At 48.0% G+C, this 26670-nt stretch overlaps 1 protein-coding gene across 1 annotated transcript in view; it reads right to left on the reverse strand.

The window, feature by feature from the left end:
• Window positions 1-2970: 2970 nt before the first annotated feature.
• The window catches only part of LOC102248164 (protein HIRA), a 47517-nt gene continuing 23817 nt past the window's right edge, over window positions 2971-26670 (reverse strand). The window contains exons 13-24 of the mRNA XM_014547029.1: window positions 22239-22436; window positions 19907-20068; window positions 19276-19480; window positions 18775-18879; window positions 17237-17385; window positions 16056-16217; window positions 15373-15431; window positions 14882-14987; window positions 13486-13608; window positions 12863-13026; window positions 9661-9749; window positions 2971-3174 (exon numbers count right to left, since the gene is read on the reverse strand). Coding sequence (XP_014402515.1) covers window positions 3058-3174; window positions 9661-9749; window positions 12863-13026; window positions 13486-13608; window positions 14882-14987; window positions 15373-15431; window positions 16056-16217; window positions 17237-17385; window positions 18775-18879; window positions 19276-19480; window positions 19907-20068; window positions 22239-22436 — 1639 coding nt within the window. The 3' untranslated portion in view covers window positions 2971-3057. The remainder of the gene's footprint in view (window positions 3175-9660; window positions 9750-12862; window positions 13027-13485; window positions 13609-14881; window positions 14988-15372; window positions 15432-16055; window positions 16218-17236; window positions 17386-18774; window positions 18880-19275; window positions 19481-19906; window positions 20069-22238; window positions 22437-26670) is intronic.

Genomic DNA, 26670 nt, shown 5'->3' on the forward strand with positions numbered 1-26670 from the left:
CTTGCTGCGGGTGAGCCTGGGCGCCAGACCGGGTGTGGGCTGCCCTCAGCAAGTTCGGGGAGTGATGGGGTTTTCAGGAGAGGTAAACTGAGTCACCGGCCGCCCTTGCCTAGGGCCTTGCATCTCTACATAAATTCTACCTCAACTTCTGGGCAGTTGGGTTCAGGGACACTTTTCAGAAAGTTGATTTCAGAGAGGAAGGGAGAGAAATAGAAACATCAATGAAGAGAGAGTCATCGTTGGGCTGCCTCCTGCATCTGCACACTGGGGATCAAGCCCGAAACCCGGCATGTGCTCTGGCCGGAATCGAACTGTGACCTCCTGGTTCCCAGGTCGATGCTCAATCACTGAGCAACACCGGCCGGCGGGTTCAGGGACAATTTCTAAAATGCAAAGATATGCCCAAAACTAAAAGGCAGCTTCCAAGTATGTGTGTGTGACAGATGTGTTCCTGCCCCAGGCTCAGCACCTGCTCCTTTAGGAAACATCCTTCATGGCTGATATGATTTCTAGAGAATACTGTGTCAGAGTATCAGTGTGAAGAGTCTGCAAAGATCGCATCTAGCAGCAGATGACCAACTGAGGGTCGCCTGGCTTGCTTGTGGTTGCACAAGAATACATAATAGTGGCAGGTCCATAACTAGAAGCCGCACCTTTGCCCAGCGGCCAGTTGATTTCAGAGGGACCATTTGAACATGCGTTTTGAATGCAGATGTCTCAGCTGCATAAAAGATGTTTGCCAGGGAAGGGGACGCCTTTGGCATTCTGCGTTGGCACTCCCAGAGTGAGCGCTATCGTTCTTGAATGCTTCAGGTTGCTCACTTGCTATTTTCTACCATGAACAACACAGCGATGATGCGATTATCTGCACAATAGCTTTACAGTCTAGTAGCCAAAAATGTTAGAGAATAGACTGTTCACTTTCAAATTAAAATGGTTTTCCCTGTAGTACCTCTGCAGACTGCCCTTTCAGCATCCGTGTAGCCCCATCACCTAACAATAGAGTCGATTTTTTGCAGTCGTAGGGCTCATCTTGTTTGTTTTCCATCTCCCAGGGATCACTGTCCTTTGTTTTTGTGTAGCCCCATCACCTAACAATAGAGTCGATTTTTGCAGTCGTAGGGCTCATCTTGTTTTCCATCTCCCAGGGATCACTGTCCTTTGTTTTCTGATAACCAGTGTCTTAAGACCAGTAATTTGTTCCATGTATTTTGTCCCTTTGGTTGTTTCAGACAGGAGGGACAATTGGGCCCCTTACTCATCTCGGCTGAAAGCAGAAGTCTCCAACTTTGTTTCTTGTCTTCCTGTCCAAATAGTAGTGTAAAAACACTGACTGCCAAAGTTTTCAACAGAGCATTGCCAAGTGCCAGGACGTTGCCTACATGATCCCAGTTAGTTCTCACAACCATGTTTTCTTAACCTCAGTTCCATTTGACAGCTGAAAAGTAAGGCACAGATTTTTGCTGGTTCAGACCCCAGACAGGCCTGTCAGTTCTTCAGCCATGTGTAGCTTGTAGGCCCGAAGCTCTCAACATCTCACTGCAGAGTTAAGGGAGATGCCTGGCCACAGAGCATCTTTGGTTCCTTACTCCTTGAAGAAAAGTTCACACTTGCAGCCTGGCTTTTGAGGTGTCTATGCCCATATCCGCCTGTGTGCTGGCCATGTCAGGCATGCATATGTGCCTGGGTCTCATCCAGCCACCAGACAGATGAGACAGGCAGGGAGATGGCCTCCAGGCAGGGAAGCAGTCAGAGAGGTGCCAGTGGCCAGAGTCGCCTGCGCTTTCTGATCCCGAGTCCAGGCCTCCTTCCTCGGATTCAGGATCACACACGGCTGGCAGGGAGGTGACAATGAGGTCCATGACCCAGGGGTGCAGGTGCCCAGCCCTCACCAAATTTGAAGATTCTGTGATTCTAGCTCTCTCCTCTCCTGTGGGTCAGCTTCTTAGACCACTTTCCAAGAAACTCTCAGCTTCCAGACATAATACTTCAGAAAACATGTCTTTACTTACTGATTTCCTTCCATGAAATCAGCAAGTCTGCCACAGTCCTTGGTGCCCAGCATGATCAGGGACCTGGGGCACAGCCCAGCCAGAACCAAGGACCTCAATGGCTGGTTTGGAAGAAGAACCATGCGAGGTGGACTGCCTGAGAGCCCCAGCTCTGTCTAAGATGCTGTATGACCAGGGAAGTGACCTCCCCCTTGAGAAATGAATTTCCACAAGGAGGGGCTGGGGTGGGAGTGGTGGTATCAGATGACATCAAAGATCCCTTCTGGCTATGATGTTCTGTCATTCTCCATTTCAGGAGGGATCCACAGTTGTGGGAGAAAGGTGGAAGTTGAAGGAAAGGCAGGGGGAATCAGGATGATTTGGTATCCAATGCGTGTTCATTTATTTTACACTTACAAAAGAAATCACCCACCCTCTGCCCTATCCCCCCCAAACAGTCTCTTTTTACAAACATTTAAAAATTAAAACCAAATGAAGATAGACAAGTTAATTTCAGTACAATTATTTTTCAATGTAGCTGTCATAATTAGAGTTTAAATTTTTTCCTACAAGTAACCAATGTTCAAGTGACTTATAGGGAAATCCTGATTATTGGCCAAAAGGAAAATTCCGTATTACAAGTTAGCAAATTCTAGTACAAAAATAGTCTTTGTGTTGGAATAGTCTTTCCTTTTACATAGGTCTCGGTCAGTCTACTGACTGCATAATACACTAATACATCTCAGGGCTCTCTCTTCACAAATGGCTCATTCGTCATAGCTGAAGCAGCACGGCACCTGCAGTGGCAGGGGCTAGTGTCCACCTCTGGACCGTGCTGAAGACGGTCGGTCTGGGTGTGCCTCGCTGATCCCAGGGCAGCAGGGCGGAGCCCCAGCCCCTGCTCGGCGTGGGGGTCCTGGAGAGAGGGACGAGTTGCCAGCAGAGCTGCCCCCTTCCACGGGAGCAGCAACAGACCACCTCCTGCCAGTGTCTCCTTGTCCTACTATAGCCCGACAAGGTGAGAGGTGGCCCTGCCCTGGTTGTAGTTGGGGCAGATGTGGGCAGGCTACTTGTCCCTTAGGATGTCGAGCTGTTCCTGACATTCGGTGAAGAGACGCTGGAAGCGGAGGTTCTGCCCGATGACTGGCAGCAGTTCCTTCAGTAGCTCCCTCTTCCGTAGACCCTGTGGGCACAGAAATGACGGCTCAGTGCAAGTGTCAGTGAGGAGACCTAGACTGTGGGTGGTTTCCTGGCCTAAAAGAGACCCTTGTGCCTGCCCATTTGACCCCTAGGGACCCCTTGGAGAAACCAGAGATGGATGAGAAAAATATCTCTGCACGCTAAGAAGCCCTGGGAGAGCTGAAAGGCTGACCTGGGCGTGTGGGGTGGGTGGCAGGGTGCAGGGGAAGGACACAGTGCAAGGATACTGCAGAGAAAACCAGGGTGGTTCTGTGCCCCTTAAGTCTGCTGGCACAGTCACCACTAGCCTTCAACTGCACTGTTCAGTGACCACAGTAGCTTGGCCTTCCAGAGGAGGATGCAAGTAGAATATCAGGGTAGAGGGACAAGTAGATGGCCACCTGAGGTGGGCTGCTCCCTCATGCATATGCCCTCCAGGGGTCTGAGGTCAAGCCCAGGGGTGAGGTGGCACCTCGGAGTCAATGACTGGCTTTGGTTTTACAGTCCTGGGGGAGGGTCTGCCCTTGGCTCTTGCCCACATCTCCTCCATGCCTGGGTGCACTGGCACCAAGGTCTGCCTGGACCCTTTGCAACATGCACTGCCAGGCAGGGTCTCCACTGTACAGAACCCCGAGGAACACAGCTACTGCAAAGGGAAAACCACTAACCAAAAATATTGACCATTAGAAGAGAAGGTCCAAATGTTAAAGCAGCATGGTAACCACACAAAGAATTACAGAAAAGAACAAAGTCTGGGATTAAGTCTGAGCAATACAGTGGTTAAAGGAGATGGAATTAGCAGGAGAATGGACCCTGCTGAAGACCGAGTCAAGTGGATCAGATGGAAGAGCAGCCAGTGCTCGAGCAGGGAGGCATGCAGAGGGGAAACTGTAAGGGAAGAGACTGTAAGATAAAGTAAGGACAGATGAAGTATGGAAATGGGCCCAACATCTACATGAGTCCCACAGGAGAGAGACACAAAAGAGAGAAGGAAATATTTGAAGAAATAATATGGATAGATTTCACACAATTAAAGAAAAAGGAACTGTCTTAGGTTGAAAGGCTTCATTGAGTGCTGATGAAGATATATAAAAAAAAGGTATTTTAGATACATTAGAATGAAATACACAGAATCTATGGATATCAAACACAAAAAAATTCTGAAAAGTTTTAAAAAACAAGAGCATATCACTACAAAGGAAGAGATACCAAGAGGCACAATAAAGTAGTATTTTAAATATACTGGGGAAAAACTCAATCTACTTTTTCATCCAGCCAAACAGTTATTCACGTAAGAGGATGTAATAAAAAATAATCTTAGGCTTGTAAGACCTCAGAATGTTTACCACAGTAAAGATCCACCCTGAAAATGTTCTAGAAAGTACTCAAAATTAAGAAGAAATAAATAGAGATGATGCTAAAAGAGATATGAAAAGTAATGTGATCAACCTCTTGCTAAAGTTTATGTTGGTCTTAAAAAAAAAAGTGTGTGTTTTACAATTATCAAAGTAGAGTTTGAAACAAAATCATCTTTGGAAAAAGAGAAAGTCAGGAGAGAGGGACAAAACTACGCTTACAGGGAGATTTTAATACACACTCCATTAGGGATGTGTCCAGAAAGGTAATTCAGGTAATTCAAACCAAACATTCCGTAAACATGATCATTAGGACATTAAGGCCCTCAGAACTAGAGAACACAAATTCTTCTTTGGCACACATGGAAATAAGAAAAATTGCTCTAAAAGCAAACCTCAACAAAATAACAGATCTCATGTAGATTGTGAATTGGCTTGGGCCAAATCCATCCTACCTATTTGTTTACATATTATGCTACAACGCAGAGTTGAGTAGTTGTAAGCGATCATATGGATTTGCAAAGCCTGAAATGTTTATTCTCTGGTCTCTAATAAAAAAAGTTTGGGCTTGGCTGGTGTGGCTCTGTGGCTGAGCTTCAACCTATGAACCAGGAAGTCAAGGTTCAATTCCTGGTCAGGCCACATGTCTGGGTTGTGGGCTTGATCCCCAGTGTGGGGTGTTCAGGAGGCAGCTGATGACAATTCTCTTTCATCATTGATGTTTCTATTTCTCTCTTCCTCTTTGAAATCAATTAAAAAAAAATCACCAAGAAATTTAAAAAACCAAAAAAAAGAAAAAATAATAAAATAAAATTAAAATTAAAACCTGAAAAACTCTATTTAAGAAAATGAAAGGATATCAAATAAACTGCTATTAGCAAAGTAAAAATTTCAGATGGTCTATAGCACCAGGGACAAGCTGCAAGAGGATCTACCTTCTGGCCTGAAGGCTGGTTTCAATACCAACAGCCATCAAGTATCATCTCCTACCCAGGGCTCAGTAATGGGCGATGCTCCTCACTGTTTCAGGCAGCAGCCTGGAAACAGCTCATCACCCTCTCTCTGGCCAATGACACAGGTCCTACAATAAAGACCTTTGCAGAGGGGGCTTCCAATAGCAGGCCCTGGCTGAAGAGACAGTGGTGAGCACAGAGCTCAGGCACCTGAAGGATGGCTGCTTAGTGCCTCAACCCTCTGTTTCCACCTCCCTCCTATGCACACTGAGTCATGATCCTTGAGGGAAAGAAGCCTGGATCTTTGGAGTCCCCTGGATCTTTGGAGGCATACTAGCAGCTCATATCACAAAGAGTAACTTCCCTAATATATAAGAATTCCCACAAAGCAATTTCTAGAAATTTTGTCATGGATTTGCCCACGCACTATGAGCAGACCAGCTATTTTAAGCAGTTTAAGCAAGTGGGACCACACTGACAGTGCTTCTAGGAAGGAAGCCACAGACTCTCCTGGGCAAATCCCTAATAAGGCATCCTACTCAGAGATAGCAAAAACCACCAGCCGGGAGGAGGAGGCAGGGAGAGTGCATGGCCATGAATCAGTGGCCTGTCTGTGCTCCCTTTTGCCTGACCACACTAGCCTAGAAGGCTTACCTTCAGGCTGAGACAGAGAACTGTTACGTAGAGCTCTTGCTGACATTTTGCCCTAAGGCTCCCAGAGTGAAGCCCCACAGGAGTGGTTGGTTGGGCACTGGCCTACCTGTCTCCCACCTCAGCAGATAGCCCATCAGGCTGCCTAGAGGTGAGGTGTTCTTATAGGGAATTCAGAAAAACCTTTCCCACTGAGAAAGGGGACAAAGCTGGACAAAGAGAAACAGACCTCAGAGAGCTCAAGTGCTAGTGGATTGAGCTGGAGTGTGGAGAAGGTAGAAATCCAGAGAGAAACACCTTTGCTTTGGGAACACTTATTTTTTTATTTTATTTTAATTGATTTCAGAGAAGAAGGGAGAGGGAGAAAGAGAGAGAGAGAGAGAGAGAGAGAGAGAGAGAGAGAGAGAGAGAAACATCAATGATGAGAATCATTGATTGGTTGCCTCCTGCACACCTCACGTTGGGGATTGAGCCCACAACCCGGGCATGTTCCCCAACCGGGAATCGAACCTGGGACCCTTCAGTCCGCAGGCCAACGCTCTATCCACTGAGACAAACTGGCTAGGGCTTGGGAACACTCATTGATGAGGAAGAGGCTGAGCAGAGCATCTATTAGACTTGAGGGCTTAGGGGGACCAAAGCAGGGGCATAGGACTCATGAAAAGTGGGGTCCCTGATAAATCACCCTTCCTTTGTGCTAGTCTCCAAAGAAATGCACTCTAGAATAAGGGTAGACTGGTAGTAAACCAGTCCGTGCACTAATTAGTACCCAGCTTTGAGTCCCCAGGTAGCCCAGAAGACTTCAATCCCTGAATTGGTTGAGGGAGCCTTGTAGGGCTAGGGCCAAGAGCAAATAAAAGTGCTCTGTTGAAGAAGATTAACATTACTGAGGCTTCAAAACACTTCTACAAATAATCCTTCAAATACCAAGTCTAGCAGACAGTCAAAACCAACCAGGCACATAAGGAGGTAAGACAATATAAATGAGAACTAGCAGAAATATTTATAGGAAATAGAAACAGATCTATAAGGGCTCCTCATAGTAGAACGATGCTCAAGTAGATAAAAGACTAAAATGAAAATATGGGGAGAACTGAAACTATAAAAATAATATAACAGATTCCAAAAAGAGGATATTATATTTCTCATGATGGGGAAAATGGAATATAATCAAAGAGAACCTAGGAAAATACACAGAATGAATGAAAGACATAGACTTAGAGCTTTGTGAAACTTCAAAACACCAAGTAAGGGTCGATCCTAAAATAATTTACAAAACAATGGAAATCAGATTCCTGGCAGTTTTTAGCAACAATAGTGGATGATAAAAGTCTGTGGCACAGCCTAATACCTTCAAAGCTCTAAGTTTTTATTAGCCAACCAAATTAAGATCTATTGTAACATAATAAAAAGGGAGTCCTAGCTGGTTTGGCTCAGTGGGTAGAGTGTTGGCCTGTGGACTGAAAGGTCCTGGGTTCGAATCCAGTCAAGGGCACATGCCTGGGTTGTGGGCTCGATCCCCAGTGCGGGGCATGCAGGAGGCAGCTGATCAATGGTTCTTTCTCAATTTTGGTATTTATCTCTCTCTCCCTCTCCCCTCCTCTCTGAAATCAATAAAAAAATATTTTTTTTAAAAGGGAATAAAAAGTAGAGGAGGCCAAGTATACACCAGGTCCTTTAGAACCTCGTGAGACTGACTCTCCCACTGCCATTCTGCTCAGCTGTTCCTCTTACGCTGCAAGACGCCCAACCTCCAACCTCAGGGCCTTTATACTTGCTGTTCCCTCCGCCTGGATATTCTTTCCCCAAATATCTGTGGGGCTTCATCTCTCACCTTTTCCGATTTCTGCTCAGTCAATTAGGTCTTCCTTGATCACCCAACATATAAAATTGCATCCTGCCAGTACTCCCTACCCCCTGCCTTATATATATTTTTTCCATGGCACCCACCCCCACCCAACACTTTGTATGTACTTGTTCACTTGTTTTGAATCTGCCTCTCTCCACAAGAATGAAGATCATAAAGGTGGGGTCCCTGTCAGCCTTAGTCACTGCTGCCTGCCCTGTGCCTAGACTATGCCTGGCCAGAGAAGGTGCTCCATCAGTCTTTGCTCAGTGACTGAATGAAGCACTGAAACTAACTCTTGGACCCACAACTTCTCCCATTCCTCACCAACCTGCTCCTTTTTCAATTCAATCAATACACTAGCCAAAAGAACCTTGAGCTGACCACACATTCATTTTTCTCTTTTCCTCACCTACTCCATATCCAACCACCCAAACACCAAGTCTTTTTTTGTTCTGCCTCCAAAACACATCTTGAATCTGTTTTATTTTCCCTCTTGATAGCCATCATATTGATCCAAGTCACCTGCATTTATTGCCAGGACTTTTGAAAAAAAACAAAACAAAAAAACCCCACAAAAAACAAGCCCTGATCAGTTTTCTTTTCTTTTTTTAAAAAACATATTTTTATTGAGTTCAGAGAGGAAGAGAGAGAGAGAGAGAGAGAGAGAGAGAGAGAGAGAGAGAGAGAGAGAGAGAGAAAGAAACATCAATGATGCGAGAGAACCATTGATTGGCTGCCTCCTGCACACCCCACACTGGGGATGAAGCCTACAACCCGGGCATGTGCCCTGACTGGGGATTGAACTGTGATGACTTCCTGGTTCATATGTCAATGCTCAACCACTGAGTCACGCTGTCTGGCCTGACCAGTTTTCTATGTTAGTTCATGTCACCTCTGCTGACTGGTCTTCTATATCAGGTCACATCATCTCTGCTGATTGGTCTATGTCAGCTCATATCACCTCTGCTGACTGGTCTTCTATGTCAGCTTACATCACATCTGTGTAAAATCCTTCAATAACTTCTGCTGCCTAGACGAAAACTCTGGATCTTCATAAGCCTTCCATGATCTGCTTCCTGCTCACCTCTTTTGCCTAATCTCTTATCACCCTCTCTTCTGCCTAGTATGTCCCAGTCACGGTGGCCTCGATGTACCAAGCCCTCTTTGCATGTACTACCACCTCCACCAGGAAACTCTCCCCAGGGCTCTGCAGAGCTGGCTCATCCTCAAAGTCCTCTTCTGAGGTCTTCCCTGGTCACCCTTTCCCAGGGATGCTTGTCTTACTGATCTGCTCATTTCCTTCTAAGCATAATCCATGTCTAAACCTTTCTTGTTGACTAAATTGCCCACTGGCTTATATCTGCCTCCCTACCAGACTGCAAGCTCCATGAGGGAGGGAAGGATCTTTCACCTTCATTCCTGAACAAACCCACAGCCCTGCGCAGGCAGCTTTCCTCAGCACAAGTGCATGGCTGAACCCCCCTGAGGCCTCATGCTGAGGGCCCAGCTCTTGCTGGATTGTGCAGTGCAGGCATCTCACCTGCTCACTGATGCTGGGACCCAAGGCATTGTGCTATAGACATCTAATGAGGAAGAATTTCAAAGCACTTTGGCTTACTTTTTAAATTTCCACCTTCACTTTTCAAGAGAATTCTTGTGGCAAGAATGAAAGAAGCACCTACCACTACCGTTGACTCCCACTGGCTTCCAGTGGAGTAGTGAACCGGACCCAGTAAGTCCTTGCATATTTCTCGGAGTCGGTATTCAAACCCTAATTACAGAAAAAAAGAAAAGAACAAAAACAAAACAAAACAAAACAGAAATAGGAACACATTACAAAAAGAAATAAAAAATCAAGAATATGCTAAGTTGTTGGGTATATCAAAACAGACTGAACAAAGGCTTACTGTGTTGCCTATGATGGGCAAAATGCCTCTCGCATGCCTCTCAGTTTGGGGCACTGAGACTCATAATGACGGATTCTCACTCACTCACCTACTCCCTTGACAATGCATGCAGTGGCCCCTCTGTGTGCTGGGCCAACGAGAAAAAATGAGATGTGGCCAGTTTCGGGATGGACCCCCCAAGGTTATGGGAAATTGTAGAAGGAGGGGAGAGGGCTCGTCAGGTTTGAGAGAAGACATCTTGGCAGCCAGTGTGAGAGGAGATCAGCAGGGTCAGCAGGTAAGAGATGGTGGGATGGACCCCCCAAGGTTATGGGAAATTGTAGGAGGGGAGAGGGCTAGTCAGGTTTGAGAGAAGACATCTTGGCAGCCAGTGAGAGGAGATCAGCAGGGTCAGCAGGTAAGAGATGGCGAGGGGATGAGTTTAGATTGAGGAGGTGGTGACTAAGCAGAGACAGGAGAAGCAGGCATGGGCCTATCAAGTCAAGGGTTATGGGCACAGCCAAGTGGTATGCCAGAAATGCCAGAGGCAGGTCTGGAGTCTGTAGGCACTGGGGGCAGCTGAAGCCACAGGAAATGGATGAAATCACCCAAAGATGAGAGTGGAAATAAGAGGATGAAGCTGGAATCTGAGGAATTTCAAGGAAAGGGGTCTCCTATTAAAACTTGAGTTCTCCTTTTACAGTTAGGAAGCAAGGGATAAAGAGAGGAGGTGACTTATGTATGGGCACTGGAACAGACACGTGAAAGATGAAGAGGAGCAAGCGGCAGAAGTGATTTCACAAAGGGGTGCAGGCCCCAGAGGAGGCAGTGGCTTTATAAAGGGCATCAGGGTGAGTCCTGATCAACAGCCAGGATGAAGGAAACCGGAGGAGCCAGAGGAGGCATTTCCCCAGCAGAATGGGGTGTGAGGAGCATCCCAGAAAAGGGGGGAGGGCTTGCGAAGACTGAATATTTAGAAATGCCAGTGATCACACATGCTGGGCGACCACACAGACTGGAGAGTAAATATCAAACTCATTACTGGAGTCTGCTGGGGAAGGGAGAGGGGCTTTGAGTTGGTCAGCCATGCTTGTCCTCAGAGGTGTGTGTGTGTGTGTGTGTATGTATGTGTGTGTATATATGTTTATTAGAGGCCCGGTGCACGACATTCATGCACTCGTGCACTCGGGGTCCCTCAGCCCTGCCTGTGCCTTTTAGCAGTCCAGGAGCCCTCAGGGGATGTCTGTCTGACAAACCATCAGTCGGACATCCTTAGCGCTGTCGCAGAGGCGGAGAGGCTCCCGTTTATTAGAGGCCCGGTGCACGACATTCATGCACTCGGAGGGGCGGGGGGGTGTTCCTCAGCTCGGCCTGTGCCTTTTAGCAGGACACAGGAGCCCTCAGGGGATGTCTGACTGACAAACCATCAGTCAGACATCCTTAGCGCTGTCGCAGAGGCGGAGAGGCTCCCACCACCACCGCTGCTGTGCTTGCTAGCCAGCCATCGGCCAGCTTGTGGGCAAGTGAGCGGCGCTCCCCTTGTGGGAGCGCACTGATCACCAGGGGGCAGCTCCTGCGTTGAGCGCCTGCCCCATGGTGGTCAGTGCACGTCATAGTAACTGGTCGTTCTGCCGTTTGGTCGATTTGCATATTACCCTTTTATCATATAGGATTATATAGAATTGCAAGGTATATAGAACATGTTGCATCAGAGGAAACATGACATACAAATTCTGGGAGTAACATTTGTAGAGGTTTGACCTTTTTTTTTCGGTCTTTTCTAGACTTCATTTTTACCCTCTAAATCATAAACAACAGTCGTCCTGCCGTTTGGTCAATTTGCATATTACCCTTTTATTATATAGGATTATATAGGATTGCAAGGTATATAGAACATGTAGTTGCATCAGAGGAAACATGATATACAAATTCTGGGAATAAAATTTGTAGAGGTTTGAACTTTTTTTTTCTGTCTTTCTAGACTTCATTTTTACCCTCTAAATCATAAACAAAATGGAGAGGGTGATGTCAAAAGCAAAGCAAGGCCAGGAGAGGTTTGGGGGAGGCTGCTCAGTAAACTTCATGGTGACACAGGGAGAACTTAGGGAGGGCCAGTTCCCAGGCCCCATCTCTGGAGGCCATGTTCAAGCGGAAGGAAGACTGGTAAGGCAGACTCCATGCTTGCCTAGCAGAGAGGATGAGAGGTTTTGGGAGGTCACCCTAAGAACAGGATGGTCACTTCCTGTAACACACCTTGCTTTCTGCTGAACAACAGGGCAAGTGTGGGTGGGCATATACTGGGAAGGAGATGCAGGTGCTGAGAGCCCTGGCAGGGAAAGCGAGGCTGCAGGGACAAGGGGAGGTGCTGGACAGCAGGCCAGCCCTTTCAGGGCATGTGGGGCTCAGAAAAGGAAGAGGAGCGCAAGCACATTGGATGCTGCAAGACACCCTCCCTGGGGGGAAAGCTAGGCTGCAGGGACAAGGGGAGGTGCTGGACAGGAGGCCAGCCTTTCCAGGGCATGTGGGGGCTCAGAAAAGGAAGAGGAGTGCAAGCACATTGGATGCTGCAAGACACCCTCCCTGGGGTCACTGACCACTGATGCTCCAAGGGTGTGAGGGAAGAACAGAAGTCTGAGCATCACATTTGCATGTCTTTCCACATATCCTCTGCCCTCACCCTCTCTTGCTGCCAATCTTGCTGGTCCTCAGAGAACACTCCCTTCAGGGGCTGGGAGCCTGTAATGGGCTGGATGCCTGCTGAGCTGACCTGATCACAGCTCAGGCTAGGAGATGGGGGTGGGGAGACTGAGTGTCCATCATGTTGACAGGGAATTGGAGGCTAGGGCCTCTTGGATGACCATGGCAGACTGGGAGAAAGGAACGTAGGGAGCCCTAGGCCACTGTACCTCTTCCCTGACTCACAGGTTTTTAGGAGGGTTGTGTTGGGACAGGGATTGAGCTGGGCCCAGGAGAATGGAGGAACCACCAGGGACCTCACCTTCGTTCACAAGGTACCGTGCGTAGAGGAGGAGCCAATGGCGATACTCATGGCTGGACTGCAGGGTGAGTGCTGCTGCCACCTGGTTTTCTAGGTAGGCCAGGGTCGTCTCCTGCTGCACCACGTGAGGCACGGAGAAAAGCCGGGCCGCCTGCCTCCCTGAACTGCAGAAACACATCATGAGGCAGTGGGTACTGTGTGGGCAGGAGGCTGCCACCATGCACCCCAGGGCACCAGCAAGAAGCCAGCAGGGGGGCAGATGCCAGTCTCCACACTGGCCTACCCATCTCCATGTCTCAGCTGCAGACGTCCTGGATACTCTGGCACCCCAGGTGTACCCCGCTCTGTACCTCCCATTTAGACCCCTGAGGTGACAGACCCCCAACCAAAATACACGAGTGCCCATGACCCGTGGCACCTCAAACTGCATCTGGGCCCTGAAGTAACAGGGCTTGCATCCAGCACCCTGAGAAATGATCTGGTGTGGGCCCCAAACTCTTGGCACCTACAGTCTGCCTGTGCTGAGCAGCAGCTGAGCACAGGGGACAGCAGTCAGAGAGCTGGCCTGCGTGGGACTGTACTTGCACAACCCAGTCGCCTCTCCCGGCACTTGGGTTACCTACGTGGAGGCACGGCCCTGGACTATGGCTAAGGGTCCCGAGCACAGCATGGCGTCCTGGGGAGGCAGGCTGCTCCTGAAGTCCGCACACTGGGCCAGGGAGTCTTGCTTGTCAGAAACCAGGTTCCTAGGGAGGCAAAGGCAGGAGCTGAGCTCAGAAAAACCAGGAGGTCCAGCAGGGTAGGCTGGCAGCGAGGCTGCCAAGGAGCAAGCACCACAGACCTGTTACCAGAACACCAGCGAAGGCTGAGGGTCATTGCATTCTCACCACAGGTCTCTCACAGACAGCTTTCATTACAAGGGAACATTCATGACAGGGAAGGTCACTGACAAGGCTCCTGGGGCCAGGAGGCCTACGTGTGAAGTGGTCTAGCCCACGTGGCCCAGCCCTTCGAAGCTTTGAGGAATGCCAGCATCCAGCCTTCATGTGCTTCCATAGCATCCGAGGCAGTCAGCTCTTTACCTTCTCCACACCCTTCCCATCTTTGTGAAAACTTTCTTTACGCACTTTAAAGACAGCCAGGTGCCTTTGTAAACATGCCCAAAATACAGAGGGTCAACATTTTTCTTCTTAAATACCTGGCTTATTTCCATTATTACAGTAATCACATAATAATACACAACATCTTGCAATATGGAAGAGCAGGCAGCGGGGAGTTTTTTTCCTCTTCTTTTTTTTTTTTTCTTAACTCAGGAAAGAGATCTTAGTATGGGATGAATTTGTGCCTGGCAACTCTGAACAGAAAAATGCCACAAGAACTTGGGTCTGAGGGACCAAAAGGTGCCGGCAGAAGAATTTCTCAGAGTGGCTGGTATACAATGCACACAGTTTACATGTTGGGGTTGAGATCTCTGATGCAGAAAGGATTTTACAAATATAAAAATGAGCTCCAAATTCCAAGTGGGTGGAGGAAAGGTACAGACCACCGCATGTGCTGATGGTGCAACCTTACTAATTTACAAAGTCGAAACCGCTACTGGACTTCAAAAACTGCTATGTGCTGGCGAAGGTATTGTGAAGCTGACTCACCGATGCTGATGATGGCTAAGGAAGCCAGGCTGGAAATATATATTTGCAACCATAAGAACTTTCAAATGTCTATTCCAAACGAAGTGATCTCAGCAGACAAAGCAAAGCACCCCTGCACACGGGCTCTGAGAGCAGAGAGGCTGTGGGCCTCTAGCCTCTAACAGGGACAGTAGGGCCTATACAGGTGGGTGTGAGTTCTCTCTCCTTCAGCAGAGAGCACACCAAGCGGTCATTGTGACCTCTACTCCAGGGCCCAACTCTCAGGAAAAGCCAAGCCAGGCAGGCCTGAGGAGCAAGTACCACATGACCTGTTACCACCTGGGACAGACACTCTCCTCTGGGGCAGGGCCAGGGAAGGGTGGCTGCTTACCATGTAGAAAGTGACGGATTAAAGCAGTAGGCCTTTCCATCGGACAGGTTCATCACTGGGATTCCATGCTGTGTAAGCAAGATCTGTGACACCGTCATATCGCTTCCTGGGGAGACACCATAAGAATGGATTCTGGGTGTGTTCTGATCAGCAAGTGCTTGCACATGCACCGAGGGGAATCTGACCATGGCACCCAGTCCCAGAAACAGGCGCCTTAACGCTGACTCAGCAACTAGGGAGTCTCTTCCCTGTGAGTGCTGTTTTCACCACCACCCACAGGTTCTTTGTCACCACACAGGGAGCCAATGAAATGCGCCCCAGAGAGGGTGCATCTCCCTGCAACATAACTGTGACCCCTTGTCACACTGAGTACCTTGAGCTGAGCCAAGAGACTGGCTCTGGCTCTCTGTCTAGGCTGAGTGGAGCCTGGGACTTGAGCTTCCCTGTCCCCTCCCTCATCAGGGCACCAGGGGCAGCCCATCGCCGGTTACCTGCCAGGATAGAGTGTAGAGATTCTTCTTTTACCACAACCACCTGCCTGTGAACATCCCTAGGAGGGAGATAAGAAGCAGCTTACTCTCCAATCTGAGTAAATGCCTGAAAGTGCGCCGCGGTGCTCAGACCCCTGCTCTGTGGTCTCTGTGCACACCCTGCCCCGGCCTCCCCGAGAGGAGCTCTGGGCCACAAATGGCTTCTGCTCCCATGAGCCACGTTACTTTCTCCACACGAGGCGATAGCAGAGGGCGCAGGCAACAGAGCTGCGGGGCTCGTCGCTAACGCCATACCAACTGTGGGAGAAGCGTGGTCACACTGTGGCAGCTGAGATCCCATTCTGATGAACCCCACACATTGTGTTTTGGACCCTGGCACATTGTGTTTTGTCATGTGGTTTGCTCTTATAAAAGTGGTAGCAGGGGTAGGCAGCCTGCCCCACTTCCGCTTGCATACCTGCCCCCTCCCCCACACGTACACACACATGTGCGGTGGCCATCACAAGCAGTGTCCAACTGCTTGGGTCTCTTTGCCTGTAAAGACCCCCATGCCAGCAGGGCCCAAGGGCATGTCTGCCAGGCGGCTTCCTCCACTGCCTCCCCTGTTCCTGCAGTGAAGAGGAACCTATACAGCCCTATCCTGCCCTGCCTGGAGCCCACCTCACCCCAGGCCTGTCTCTCACCAGACAGATAACGTGGCCGCAGCAGTGAGCGCCATGACGTAGGAGCCTGTGCAATGCAACGTGGAGATTGGGGATGACAGGAGGATGGGTGGGAGGAGGCGGCGACCACAGGTGGAGAACACTGACAGCATCCTCTTTTCACAGGCGACACATACCACATCACTGAGAAGGCAGAGAGGGGATAGGTGTCATGACGATCAGGTGCTGTGGCAGAGGTAGGAGCCCCAAGGCACAGAGCCTTCCTTCTACCTGGGCCTGAGCCTGAGTGGGTGCAGCAGCCGGAGAGGCAGGGAGAGGGCCGGCCAGTAGGACTGGGGGAGGGCGGGACAGCAGGGCTGACAGAACTGAGATCTCTCATTAGAGACTATGTTCTCCTCCCCCACTAGGCTGCTCAAGCTTTTCCGAATTCACCCTAATGTTGTGACGGGGGGTGCTTCAGAGGACCACTGATGGTGACCCAGAAAACACACCTCCCTTGTCATATGAGGCCACACAGCGTCCACTCAACAGTCTACTGGCTACAATTAGCTGGACTAGTCCTGAGAAGATCTCTGCCGAGAAAGGCCAGAAGTGTGGGAACAACGGAGTGTGTCTCCATAAGGGACACCAGCTGTGTGCTCAGAAAGCCTTTCTGGCTAGGGTGGGGGTGAACACAGGGACAGCTTCAAAGGATAGAGGCCCAGAAGTCCATTGTGAGACCCTGCGTGACTAACACTGAATTAAGGTCTCCCCTCAAAGTGCAGAATCTGAAAGGGGCTGGACTGGGAACTCAGAGGGGACAGTCAGAAATCTATCTTGACTTCCTTGGATTAAAATTTGGGATCCAGAGAAAGAACCAGCCCAAGTCAGAGCCAGGCAGAGCTCAGCCTGGGACCTGAGACTTCAGGAGTCTGGCCAGACAAGGGAATCACAACACCTGGGTGAAAATCTTGGCATGGGTGAGCCCCTAGGACTCAGTTTTCCCAGCTGTACCATGGAGATAATGACGCCAACTTCACTGGGTGTTGTAGGGACCAAGAGGATAACTGCACACATTCAGCCCAGACAAGACCTGCAGTCTCCATGGGAGCTAGCACTTGGGGGGCAGTGCATCTCCTCAAACAGCATCAGCACCACACAACACAACACATGGTGCTTGCTTTACATGAAATGCTGGGCCAGGTGAAGACCCTCACCCTTACCAGCTACCGGCAGCAGTGAGGATCCGGCTAGTGAGTACCGTCTCCCACTCCTTCCCTTCCCGGTTACACTTCAAGCGGCTCAGCTTCACTCCCCCAACGGCTGTCACTTCATTCTCCACCTCAATGTACATGGAGGGGTCGGAGCTCACCTGAATGGAGGAAAGTAAACACAATGTTCTTTCCGTGTAGCAGAGCAGAGAACTGGTGTTAGAGCTAGAGACGCCAGAGCTTCCTAACCCTACCATCTCCTCTCACAGGGAACACGCAGAGAAGGCATGTGGCTTGTCTAAGAGCACACTGCAAGCGAGGCCCACAGCCAGCTGGACACAGCTGGTGGGGAGACGTGGCTCCTAGTTGAACGTCTTCAGAGATCACAGTGCTTGGTAATAACCGAGGAAAAGTCTAGAAAACCTGAAGTCCTCTCTAGTTCCTTTCGTAGTGAGCCTCTGTCTGCTCATCTGAAACCAACCTCACGGGAGTGTCCCTAGAAGCGCATCCATATGCATGGGAGCGCTTAGTTCAGTGCCTGGCTCCACAATGGGCTCAACTTTGTCTTTTGTGTATGGGGAGATGACTGACAATCCGTATGAAAACCAGGCAGAATGCTGAACAGTTTGCACTTGTGTAGCACATAAGTGGGTTACCTGGGGCAGAGGGCCATATAGAAACCAAGAAGGGCTCCAAGCAGCACTCAGTGGTGAAACCCCCAGGGGAAGCTGGAGGAGTTTGGGAGAGGGGGTTGTGCTCCTTGCCTCTGCTCATATCAGCAACAAGAACAAAGCATGTGGGTCCCTATTCTTAGGCTCAGAAGGACCTGTGGCAGGAAAGGGCCGACACCCCATGGGGACCAGCCTGGGTTGGGGCCGTGTGCAGCCTATGAGAAATGACCTGCATATGGAGTCTGAAAGGGCTTCCTATTGATATGCACCTGAGGAGCAAAGGGCATGAAGTGACTGGGTGTGCAAAGGTCTGGCATGGGTGCTAGACTAGTGACTACAGGGCCTCTGCATATAAAGGATTATTTACTCTACAATAATATTTAAAAAACTGTGTTTTGAACAAGCACATGGTTAAAAGAGCCCTGATGCAAACTCTGTGCTGGGCCCAGGAAAATGAACAGGGCCAGTGGGCTGGTTGGGAGGGAGACCACTACCACACAGTCCGATGGGCACTGAGTCTGAGGCTGCTTGGGACCAAGTGTGGAACGAAGGAGGCTTCTGGAAGGGACTCCTGAGACAATTCTGGAAGGAGCTGGCCATTCAGAAGATGGCAGCAGGGACTTTGAGGGCAAAGCCACAGAGAAAGAAGCATGGTGGTGGTGGGGGCAGGGGTTGAAGGGGCTCCTGGAGAACAGACCAGTAATCTTGCTAATAAGACTGGTGGTTGCCATGATCAACTACAATTTCCCTCAGAGTATGATGGGCAACAGTCCTGTTTTTGCCAATTCAGGGTTTACACTGGGGGTTGGGGAAGGAGTGGGGCTGGGGAGAGAGAGAGAGAGAACACGCTTGTGAGGGAGAGGCAGGGGGCCGGCTCACCTGGAGGGTGAATGCTCTCTGGGGGCCCGGCATGGGCAGCTTCAGTGTAGGCGCTGGTACAGACAAACACACAGTGTCCTTTTCTGCGGTCAGAGCAGCTGGGGACTGCAAGAGCAGAAATGTCCCTGAGCCCCTCCCAGCACTGTCGGGCAGTGTCAGGTACAGGCGAGTCACCCAGAGATAAGGCTGGGCCAGTTCCCCAGGTATTTCCACCCACTCTGGGAGGACAGTACAGATGACTGCTCCAGTGATCCCACTTGACAGATGAGGCAGCCGACGCCAAGGGGCTGCTCAAGGACTCTGGGTAGGTCAAGAGCAGGTCTGAGGGGGAGTGTGCCTCCATGCTAATCCAGGGGAGCGCATGTCTAACCAGCTGTTCCCACACTGATGAGGCACACTGTGCTGTCCAGGGCCTCCCTTCTCCCACTTGGGCACATGCAAGCTCCAGCACTGAACCCAACAAGTGGGCTGGGGAAGCTAGCACAGACCTGCTGGCCTCACCTGGACAGACAGAGACATGGGCATGAGCCGTGAGTCCTTCCGAGGTCGCCCTTTCTTCTTTTTCTCCACTGTTTCCACCTCAAGCTCCAGTTTTCGCTTGGAGAGGGAGGAGGACTTGGCCACAGGAACCTTCTCATCGCTGTCACTGCTGCTCTCCAGGAGGTCCCGGGGCCTCAACTCTTTCACAAGGTTCTGCTCTTTCAACCTGCACAAACACAGATACCCATGGCTTTTTCCATATGATTATTAACTTATAATTATCAATAAAATCCCCCAAAACTGAAACATTAAAAAAGTAGGTGAGGACTTCTGGTTTCGGTTCGAACATTCACACAAACTGGGCTCCATTCACACACAGTTATTCTCAGCACATCTCCCACACTGCCCAGCTGCCATGCTGTTGCCCTCATGTCCTTGTGCAGAGCTGCTCTGTCCACCCCCACGCCTCTTCCAGCAACCTTCCCACTTGAAGCAGCCACTCCTTTCTCCTTGAAACAGGGGCTCCCGAGTACAGAGACTGAAGCCTGCTCCCCCAGGGAGGGAAGCTGCTTGGTAGGAGAGAGGACGCTGCACTGCTCGCCTGAGACTGCACTCACCTGGTCTCTCTGAGCCCCACACAGTCATCACCTACCTTTCTACGGCCGTCGGAGTCACACTTGTCAGGACAGGAGCACCAGGCGTGGCTTTGGACCGCTCCGTGAACCGGGAGTCAAACGCTTTCATGGGTTCAATTTTGGATGGGGTTGTTAACACAGAGGGGGATGATGCCGCAGGAGCCGAAGTAGCGTTCACGCTGGGGTGGGAAAGAAGATGGGAGAGCATGTCAAGCACAATTCGTCAGGGATTTGGGAGTCTGGGATTTACATTACCTGGAGCCAAGTGAAAGGGGCACAAATATAAAACTTCTAAAAACACAAAAATTTCGAGGTACAATGTACTACTCCTATTTTAAAAATATTTTCACATGTTAAAATTCTGGAAGTTTGCCATGGCCAGGTAGCTAGAGCGTGTCCCAATGCACCAAGGTTGTGGGTTCGATCCCCGGTCAGGGCATATACTATAAGCAACCAATGAATGCATGAAAAAGTGGAACAACAAATCAATGTTTCTATCTCTCTAAACCAAATCAATAAATAAAAATGGTAAATATGAAAAAAGTAAACATTTATAAAAAAAATTCTCCAAGTTTGGCTATCGGAGAATGCACTCACATTTGCCCCACTGCATTGTTCTGAGAGCTTCGGGGGTTAGAACAAGGCCTAGAAAGTGGTTCTTGCAACCCTTTTCTGCTCACCATACGGCCCCATCTCCACAACTTGAATACAGCCACCCACACCACTCCAACCACCAGCTTTTCCCACTTTGACAGTGGGTCCGAGGAGAAAAGCCCCATCTGGGATCCTGAAGCCACTGTCTATTCCTGGCCTCCAACCTCCTGCCCCGGTGGCCCCTCAATGTAACAATTTCACATTCTTCACTCTCCTCCCAGTGTCCATCCCACAGCCCTTGCCTTCTTCTCCGAGAAAGGAGAGCCCAAGCATGAGCCTGCCAGCTACCCTGTGGTCATCTGCATCCCTCACACTGGGTCCCCAAACCACTGGGCCTCCCAATGACCAAATCCACCGGACTGGACCCGATACCAGATGCCTGGCAGGTATCCTAGATAGCCTCTCCTCCTCTCCAGGGAACTCTAGGACCAACTATTGAAACATTTTGCAAATCTGGGGCTTTCTAACTGGTCAAGCTGTTCCATCTCCTCTTCCCATCTACCCTCACACTCCCCTCAGGCACGGGACACTTGATACTTGGTGATGCCTCCATGACCATGACATCAGAGCCCAGGAAGGAGGAGGCTGTAACCAATCATATGGAAAAAGTCATGGGTATCTGTGTTTGTGGAGGTTGAAACCAATCAACCTCGAGCCCACACCCCCTACTGGGATTGAGCCCACACAAGACCCTGTCCCCACCGATGGAGAATCACTCTAACAGTAATAGTTTAGCTGGGTGGCAGCAATATTTGGGCACCAGTGCCTCCTGGAGTGATCTGTCTAAGGTGCAAGACCAGAGCCTTCTGTGTCTCCATTCTAAGGAGAAGCCCAGGGTATCTGATTCAGCAGTGAAGCCCAGCTTTTCCCCCCTTTACTGACACTCCTCAGGGACTTGGGGTTCTGCTCTTGCTGCTGTCCCCTAACCCTTCCCCTGGATGGTCTATACGGGCCCTGGGTAGGGCATCCTCCAATAACCCTTTCTGAGACCTGCCCAACAAGCCCTCCCCCGCTTTGGATGGCTAGCCATTTCCACACAGGAGACCCGAGGAGCCACCCCTATGCCTCTGTGTTTGCCTCTTTCTCCACCAGCTGACACACTCTCTAGGGACAAGGACCCACCAATCAACCCCATGTGGATGCCTGGGCACTGGCAGTGTGTAACCCAGAGCAGGTACTGGGTAAATGTTCACTGAGTAAATGGCTCCTGGCTCTTATTCATGCTCCTCTGGTTCTTACTGACTTCTAATTTGGTTTCCAGGTAATGGCTGGTGAAGACACGGGCTCCTGGAGCAAACGTAATTCTGAGAGTGAAAGATGACTCTACCCTAGCACAACAGCACTCTGCCTGAGATGACTGGTGTGGTGATGCTACCAATAATGCAGTGGAGGCTAAGCCACCTCCAGTGCAGACCTGCCAGAAGGTGAGTTGATCCTGTGGCAGGTGACGTGCCCCTGGCTGGTTCCCACCCTTAGGAGCCCAATCCTGGGACTGCTCTTCCCCCAGGATGTGGAGTCCTCACAGCCCTGTGCATCAGACTCAGCTGAATGAAGGCCTCCCTTCCGAGCAGGCCCTCATCTGAAATCCAGATCTCTTTTCTTTCTTTTTATTGAAGGGGCCATGAAGTGTCCCTGGAACTGTGTCCAAACCCAAACTTTCCCCAGGGACAGGAGGAAGCCTTGGTGCCCACTCACCTGTCCTTATTGACAGAATTGCCCGCAGGCCTGGTGCCGGCTGCTGCCGCAGGTTCCGTGGAAGGCTTTGAGGTGCCGAAGGAGTTGGGGGTACTGGTGTCCAGGGGCAGCAGCTGCGGACTACTATGAGAGGATAGCATGCTGCCTGCCAGGGAGCCTGAGAGTGGGATGCTGTTAAAGAACGCCGTGGAGAAGTCCCTGTGGTCAGAAAGAACAAAGTCAGCCTCAGAAATCAGATACCACATCAAGCACTTTATACAATTCTAAGTAACTTTTTTTCTGGATCCAAAGATAATTTATTTTCAAAGAAGAAAATTTGCAAAATTACAAAACTAAAATCATTCCATACACTCGTGTTTAACTGACTCTAAGTTGAACTGATACTTTATGTACCACTAAGAAAAAACTGTTACCAAATATAATCGTCAGATGCATCCTGGCCTTAGAGGTGTTAAAATGTAAAAACATGTGTCTGAGAACTAATGAAATACAGCATCCAGAGTGGACCTCCCTTTTCTTATGGGCTATATGCATGTACTATCATTTACCTAACCAGTCTTTACTGAGGAACAACTGGGCTGGGCTGTCTCCCAGCCTGTTCAGTAATAGACACTGCGGCAACAGGAGGCAAGATACTGCAGTGTTAAGACTGAGGGCCCTGGGCCAAACCAGCCAGGTTTCACTCCTCTGCCATGCACCAGCTCTGGGACCTTGGGTGCTTCAACCACTCTGTGCTTCAGGTTCCTATCTGCAAAACAGAAAGTGACAGGACCTTCCCCATTGGGTTGCTGTCAGGACTAAAGTTGTTAGTGTAGCAAACACTTAGAACACATAGTAGCTGCTCAAAGATGTCCACTGGTATAACAGTCATCACACCTGCTGTTTCACTTTTTACATGAGATAAATTCCTAGAGGTGGAATTGCAGCAGCCAATGAAATGTTCATTACTGATTTTTGGCAAATAGCTCTAAAGTGCCCTCCTTAGAGGTTTAAATTACAACCTGTCTATAAATGTCTATAACCCACACCCTGACAATTTTATCAAATTTCTTTAAAAAAAAATATTTTTATTGATTTCAGAGAGGAAGGGAGAGAGATAGAGAGCCAGAAACATCAATGAGAGAAACATTGATCAGCTGCCTCCTGCACGCCCCCCACTGGGGATGTGCCCGCAACCAAGGTACATGCCCTTGACCGGAATTGAACCCGGGACCCTCGAGTCTGTAGGCCTACACTCTATCCACTGGGCCAAACCGGTTCTGGCATCAAATTTCTTTTTTAAAAAAATATATTTTTATTGATTTCAGAGAGGAAGGGAGAGGGAGAGAGAGATAGAAACATCAATGATGATGAGAGAGAATCATTGATCGGCTGCCTCCTGCACACCCCCTACTGGGATCGAGCCCACAACCCAGGCATGTGCCCTTGACTGGAATTGAACCTGGGACCCTTCAGTCCACAGGCTGACACTCTATCCATTGAGCCAAACTGGCTAGGGCTTATCAAATTTCTTGATAGCAGATAGATGAAAAATAGTATCTTACTATAGTTTTAATTTGCAATTATTTTGATGCAATTATTTTATAAAATTGAAATTTTTTTCATATAGAAACATCTGATTTCTTTGTGTGTGAAATGTTTGTTCATATTCATCTACTGTTCCACTTGGTTATTGGTCTTTATTATTGATTTTAAGGCTATAAACATATAAAATAATTCCTTATATGAGCAGAAAATATTTCCCCCCAGAATATAGTGTTTTGATTCTTTATTGTGTAATTTTCTTTGCCAAAAAAATGTTATTTTTGTGTGGTATAAATTTTGTCATTTATAGAAAATACTTTTTTACCTCAGAGATTATGAAAATATTCTTCTATGGACTCTTCTAAAATTTTAAACAAAAAAGTTAAACATTAAAAAAAATCTCTCAGCTGTTCAGAATTTTAAGTGAGGCAGGGCTCCAATTCTGTTTTTAGAGTATCAAATAGTCCTGACTCCCATTTATTGAAGATACTGATTCACCATGGATGCAAAATATTATCTTTATAAAATTTTCATAAATATCTGAGCCGATTTGTGGGTTTTCTATTGCATACCAATGTTCTATTTTCCACCCCCCCTCACTTGAGGATATTTTTTCCATTGCTTTTCAGAGAGAGTGGAAGGGGGAGGGGGGAGAGACAGAAAGAGAGAAAGAGAGGGAGAGAGAGAGAGAGAGAGAGAGAGAGATCGACTAGTTGCCTCTCACATGTGCCTAGACTAGGGACAGGGAGCGAACCCACAAGCCAGGTACATGCCCTTGACCAGAATTGAACTTGCAACACTTCGATGTGTGAATCAACACTCTAACCACTGAGTGAAACTGGCCAGGGCTGTTCTATTTTTTTTTGTTTTGTTTTGTTTTTTGTTAATCCTCATCTGAGGATATTTTTTCCATTGATTTAAAAAAAAAATTTGATTTTAGAGAGGAAGGAAGGAGAGATAGAAACATCAACGATGAGAGAGAATCATTGATTGGCTGCCTCCTGCATGCCCCACACTAGGGGTTGAGCCCACAACCCGGGCATGTGTCCTGACCAGGAATTGAACCGTGGCCTCCTGGTTCACAGGTCAATGCTCAACCACTGAGCCACACTGGCCAGGCTCCATTGATTTTAAGAGAGAGTGGGAGGAAGGGAGGGGTAGAAGCGGGGAGGGGAGAGGTAGAGAGAGAGAGAGAGAGACATTGATTGGTTGCCTCCCACATGCATGCACCCCGACTTGGGCCAGGGCTTGAACCTCCAACCCAGGTACATGCCTTTGACCAGGAATCAAACTTGAGATACTTCGTTCCTCAGGCTGATGCTCTAACCACTGGGAATACTGGGCAGGGCCCAATGTTCTTTGTTTCCATGGGTCAGTACTTTAGTACTTCACTGCTTTAATTTCTGGTAGGGCTAGTCTTCCCTGATTTTTTCAAAAATATTTCAGCTATTCCTATTTCTTTTTCCACTTAAATTCAGAATCAGATTGTCTTATTCAGAAAGCTCCTGTGGTTATTTGTATTGACTGAGAGAAATCTGTCATCTTTATGATGTTGTCATCCTAGCTAATACATGGTATGCATTTTGTGTAATTTCTTTGAATTTCCTTTTAGGTCTCTCAGTAGGGTTTAAATTTTTTTCTCATAAATATCTACATTTCTTCTTACATTGAGGTATTGCATTTGTGAAAGTGATTTCTTCTTATCTTCTAAAAGTAGTTGGTGGTACTTGATCTCATCATGTAGGTTGTGTATAGTCACCTTATTTTCTTCTTTTATTGTCTATGGCAGTTTTTCCAGTTGATTCTCTTATAGAGATCAAATCATCTTTAGATAATAATACATTTACCATTTCCTATCCAATTTATTGTTTCTCTTGACTGAGCAAGGATCTCTAGAATGATGTTATAGTCACAAGAGTAGACATTTTAGTTCTTTAATTTGAATAAGATAGTTTATCAAGCATACATCTATTCCTGTTTAAATGAGTTTTGAATTAAATAAATATGCCTTTTAAGCATCTCTAGAAATGATCATATCATTTTTGGGATATATTAAAATGTAGAAGTAAATTAAGTTTTCCAAAATTTGAATTACTTTGCTTTCCCAAAATAAACTTCACTTGGTCATAGGGCATTAACATTTTAACACATTGTAAGGTTCTGTTTGTTACTAATTATTTAGGATTCTGCATTGACATTCAGAAATGAGATTGATCAGTAATTTATTATGTTCTATCTGTCAAGTTTTGATGTAAATATTGTGTTCACTTCAAAGATAAAGATTTTGTAAGCTTTCCTTCCTTTTCTATGCACTAGAATGTTTTCAATAGTATTAGAATGATCTGTTCCTTCAAAGTGTTAGAATTTCCCTTCTTAGTCTGGTGGCTTTTGGCAGATTAACTCTTTGATAGTGTCCTCTATTTCTTCTATAATAACTCATCTGTACAGATTTTCTTCAGTTTGCTAATTTTATTTTCCTCAAAAGTCATCCATTTTCAAATTTATTTGCATAGAGTTCAGCAAAGTTTTCATCCTTTTAATTTATTCTTTATTTGTAATTATTTCCCACTTATTTCTACTTTACATATTTGTGCTTTTTTTCTTTCTTGATTAGCTAAGCTGATAATTAGCTATTCTGTTACTACTTGTTTTAATATGGGTATCAGGAGGGCAAAGAAGCCTTGGAGACCAAGAGAATCAGATTCTGGTGCCAGAAAATGAGTCCTCTAGCAGAAAGCTGGCTCAAGGCCAGGCAGGAAGCCATCTACTCCCTCTGCCCCCTCACAAGGTGAGGCCTGGAGGGATCTACAAAACAAAAATGCCACCACCACCACCACCTCCACCACTTCCACGACCCTCACTCCCACAAGTCTTGCAGTGTCATATACTTGGTCTGATTTGGTCCTAA

This window comes from Myotis brandtii, unplaced genomic scaffold (assembly GCF_000412655.1).
Source record: "Myotis brandtii unplaced genomic scaffold, ASM41265v1 scaffold463, whole genome shotgun sequence".
NCBI classification, from domain to species: domain Eukaryota; kingdom Metazoa; phylum Chordata; class Mammalia; order Chiroptera; family Vespertilionidae; genus Myotis; species Myotis brandtii.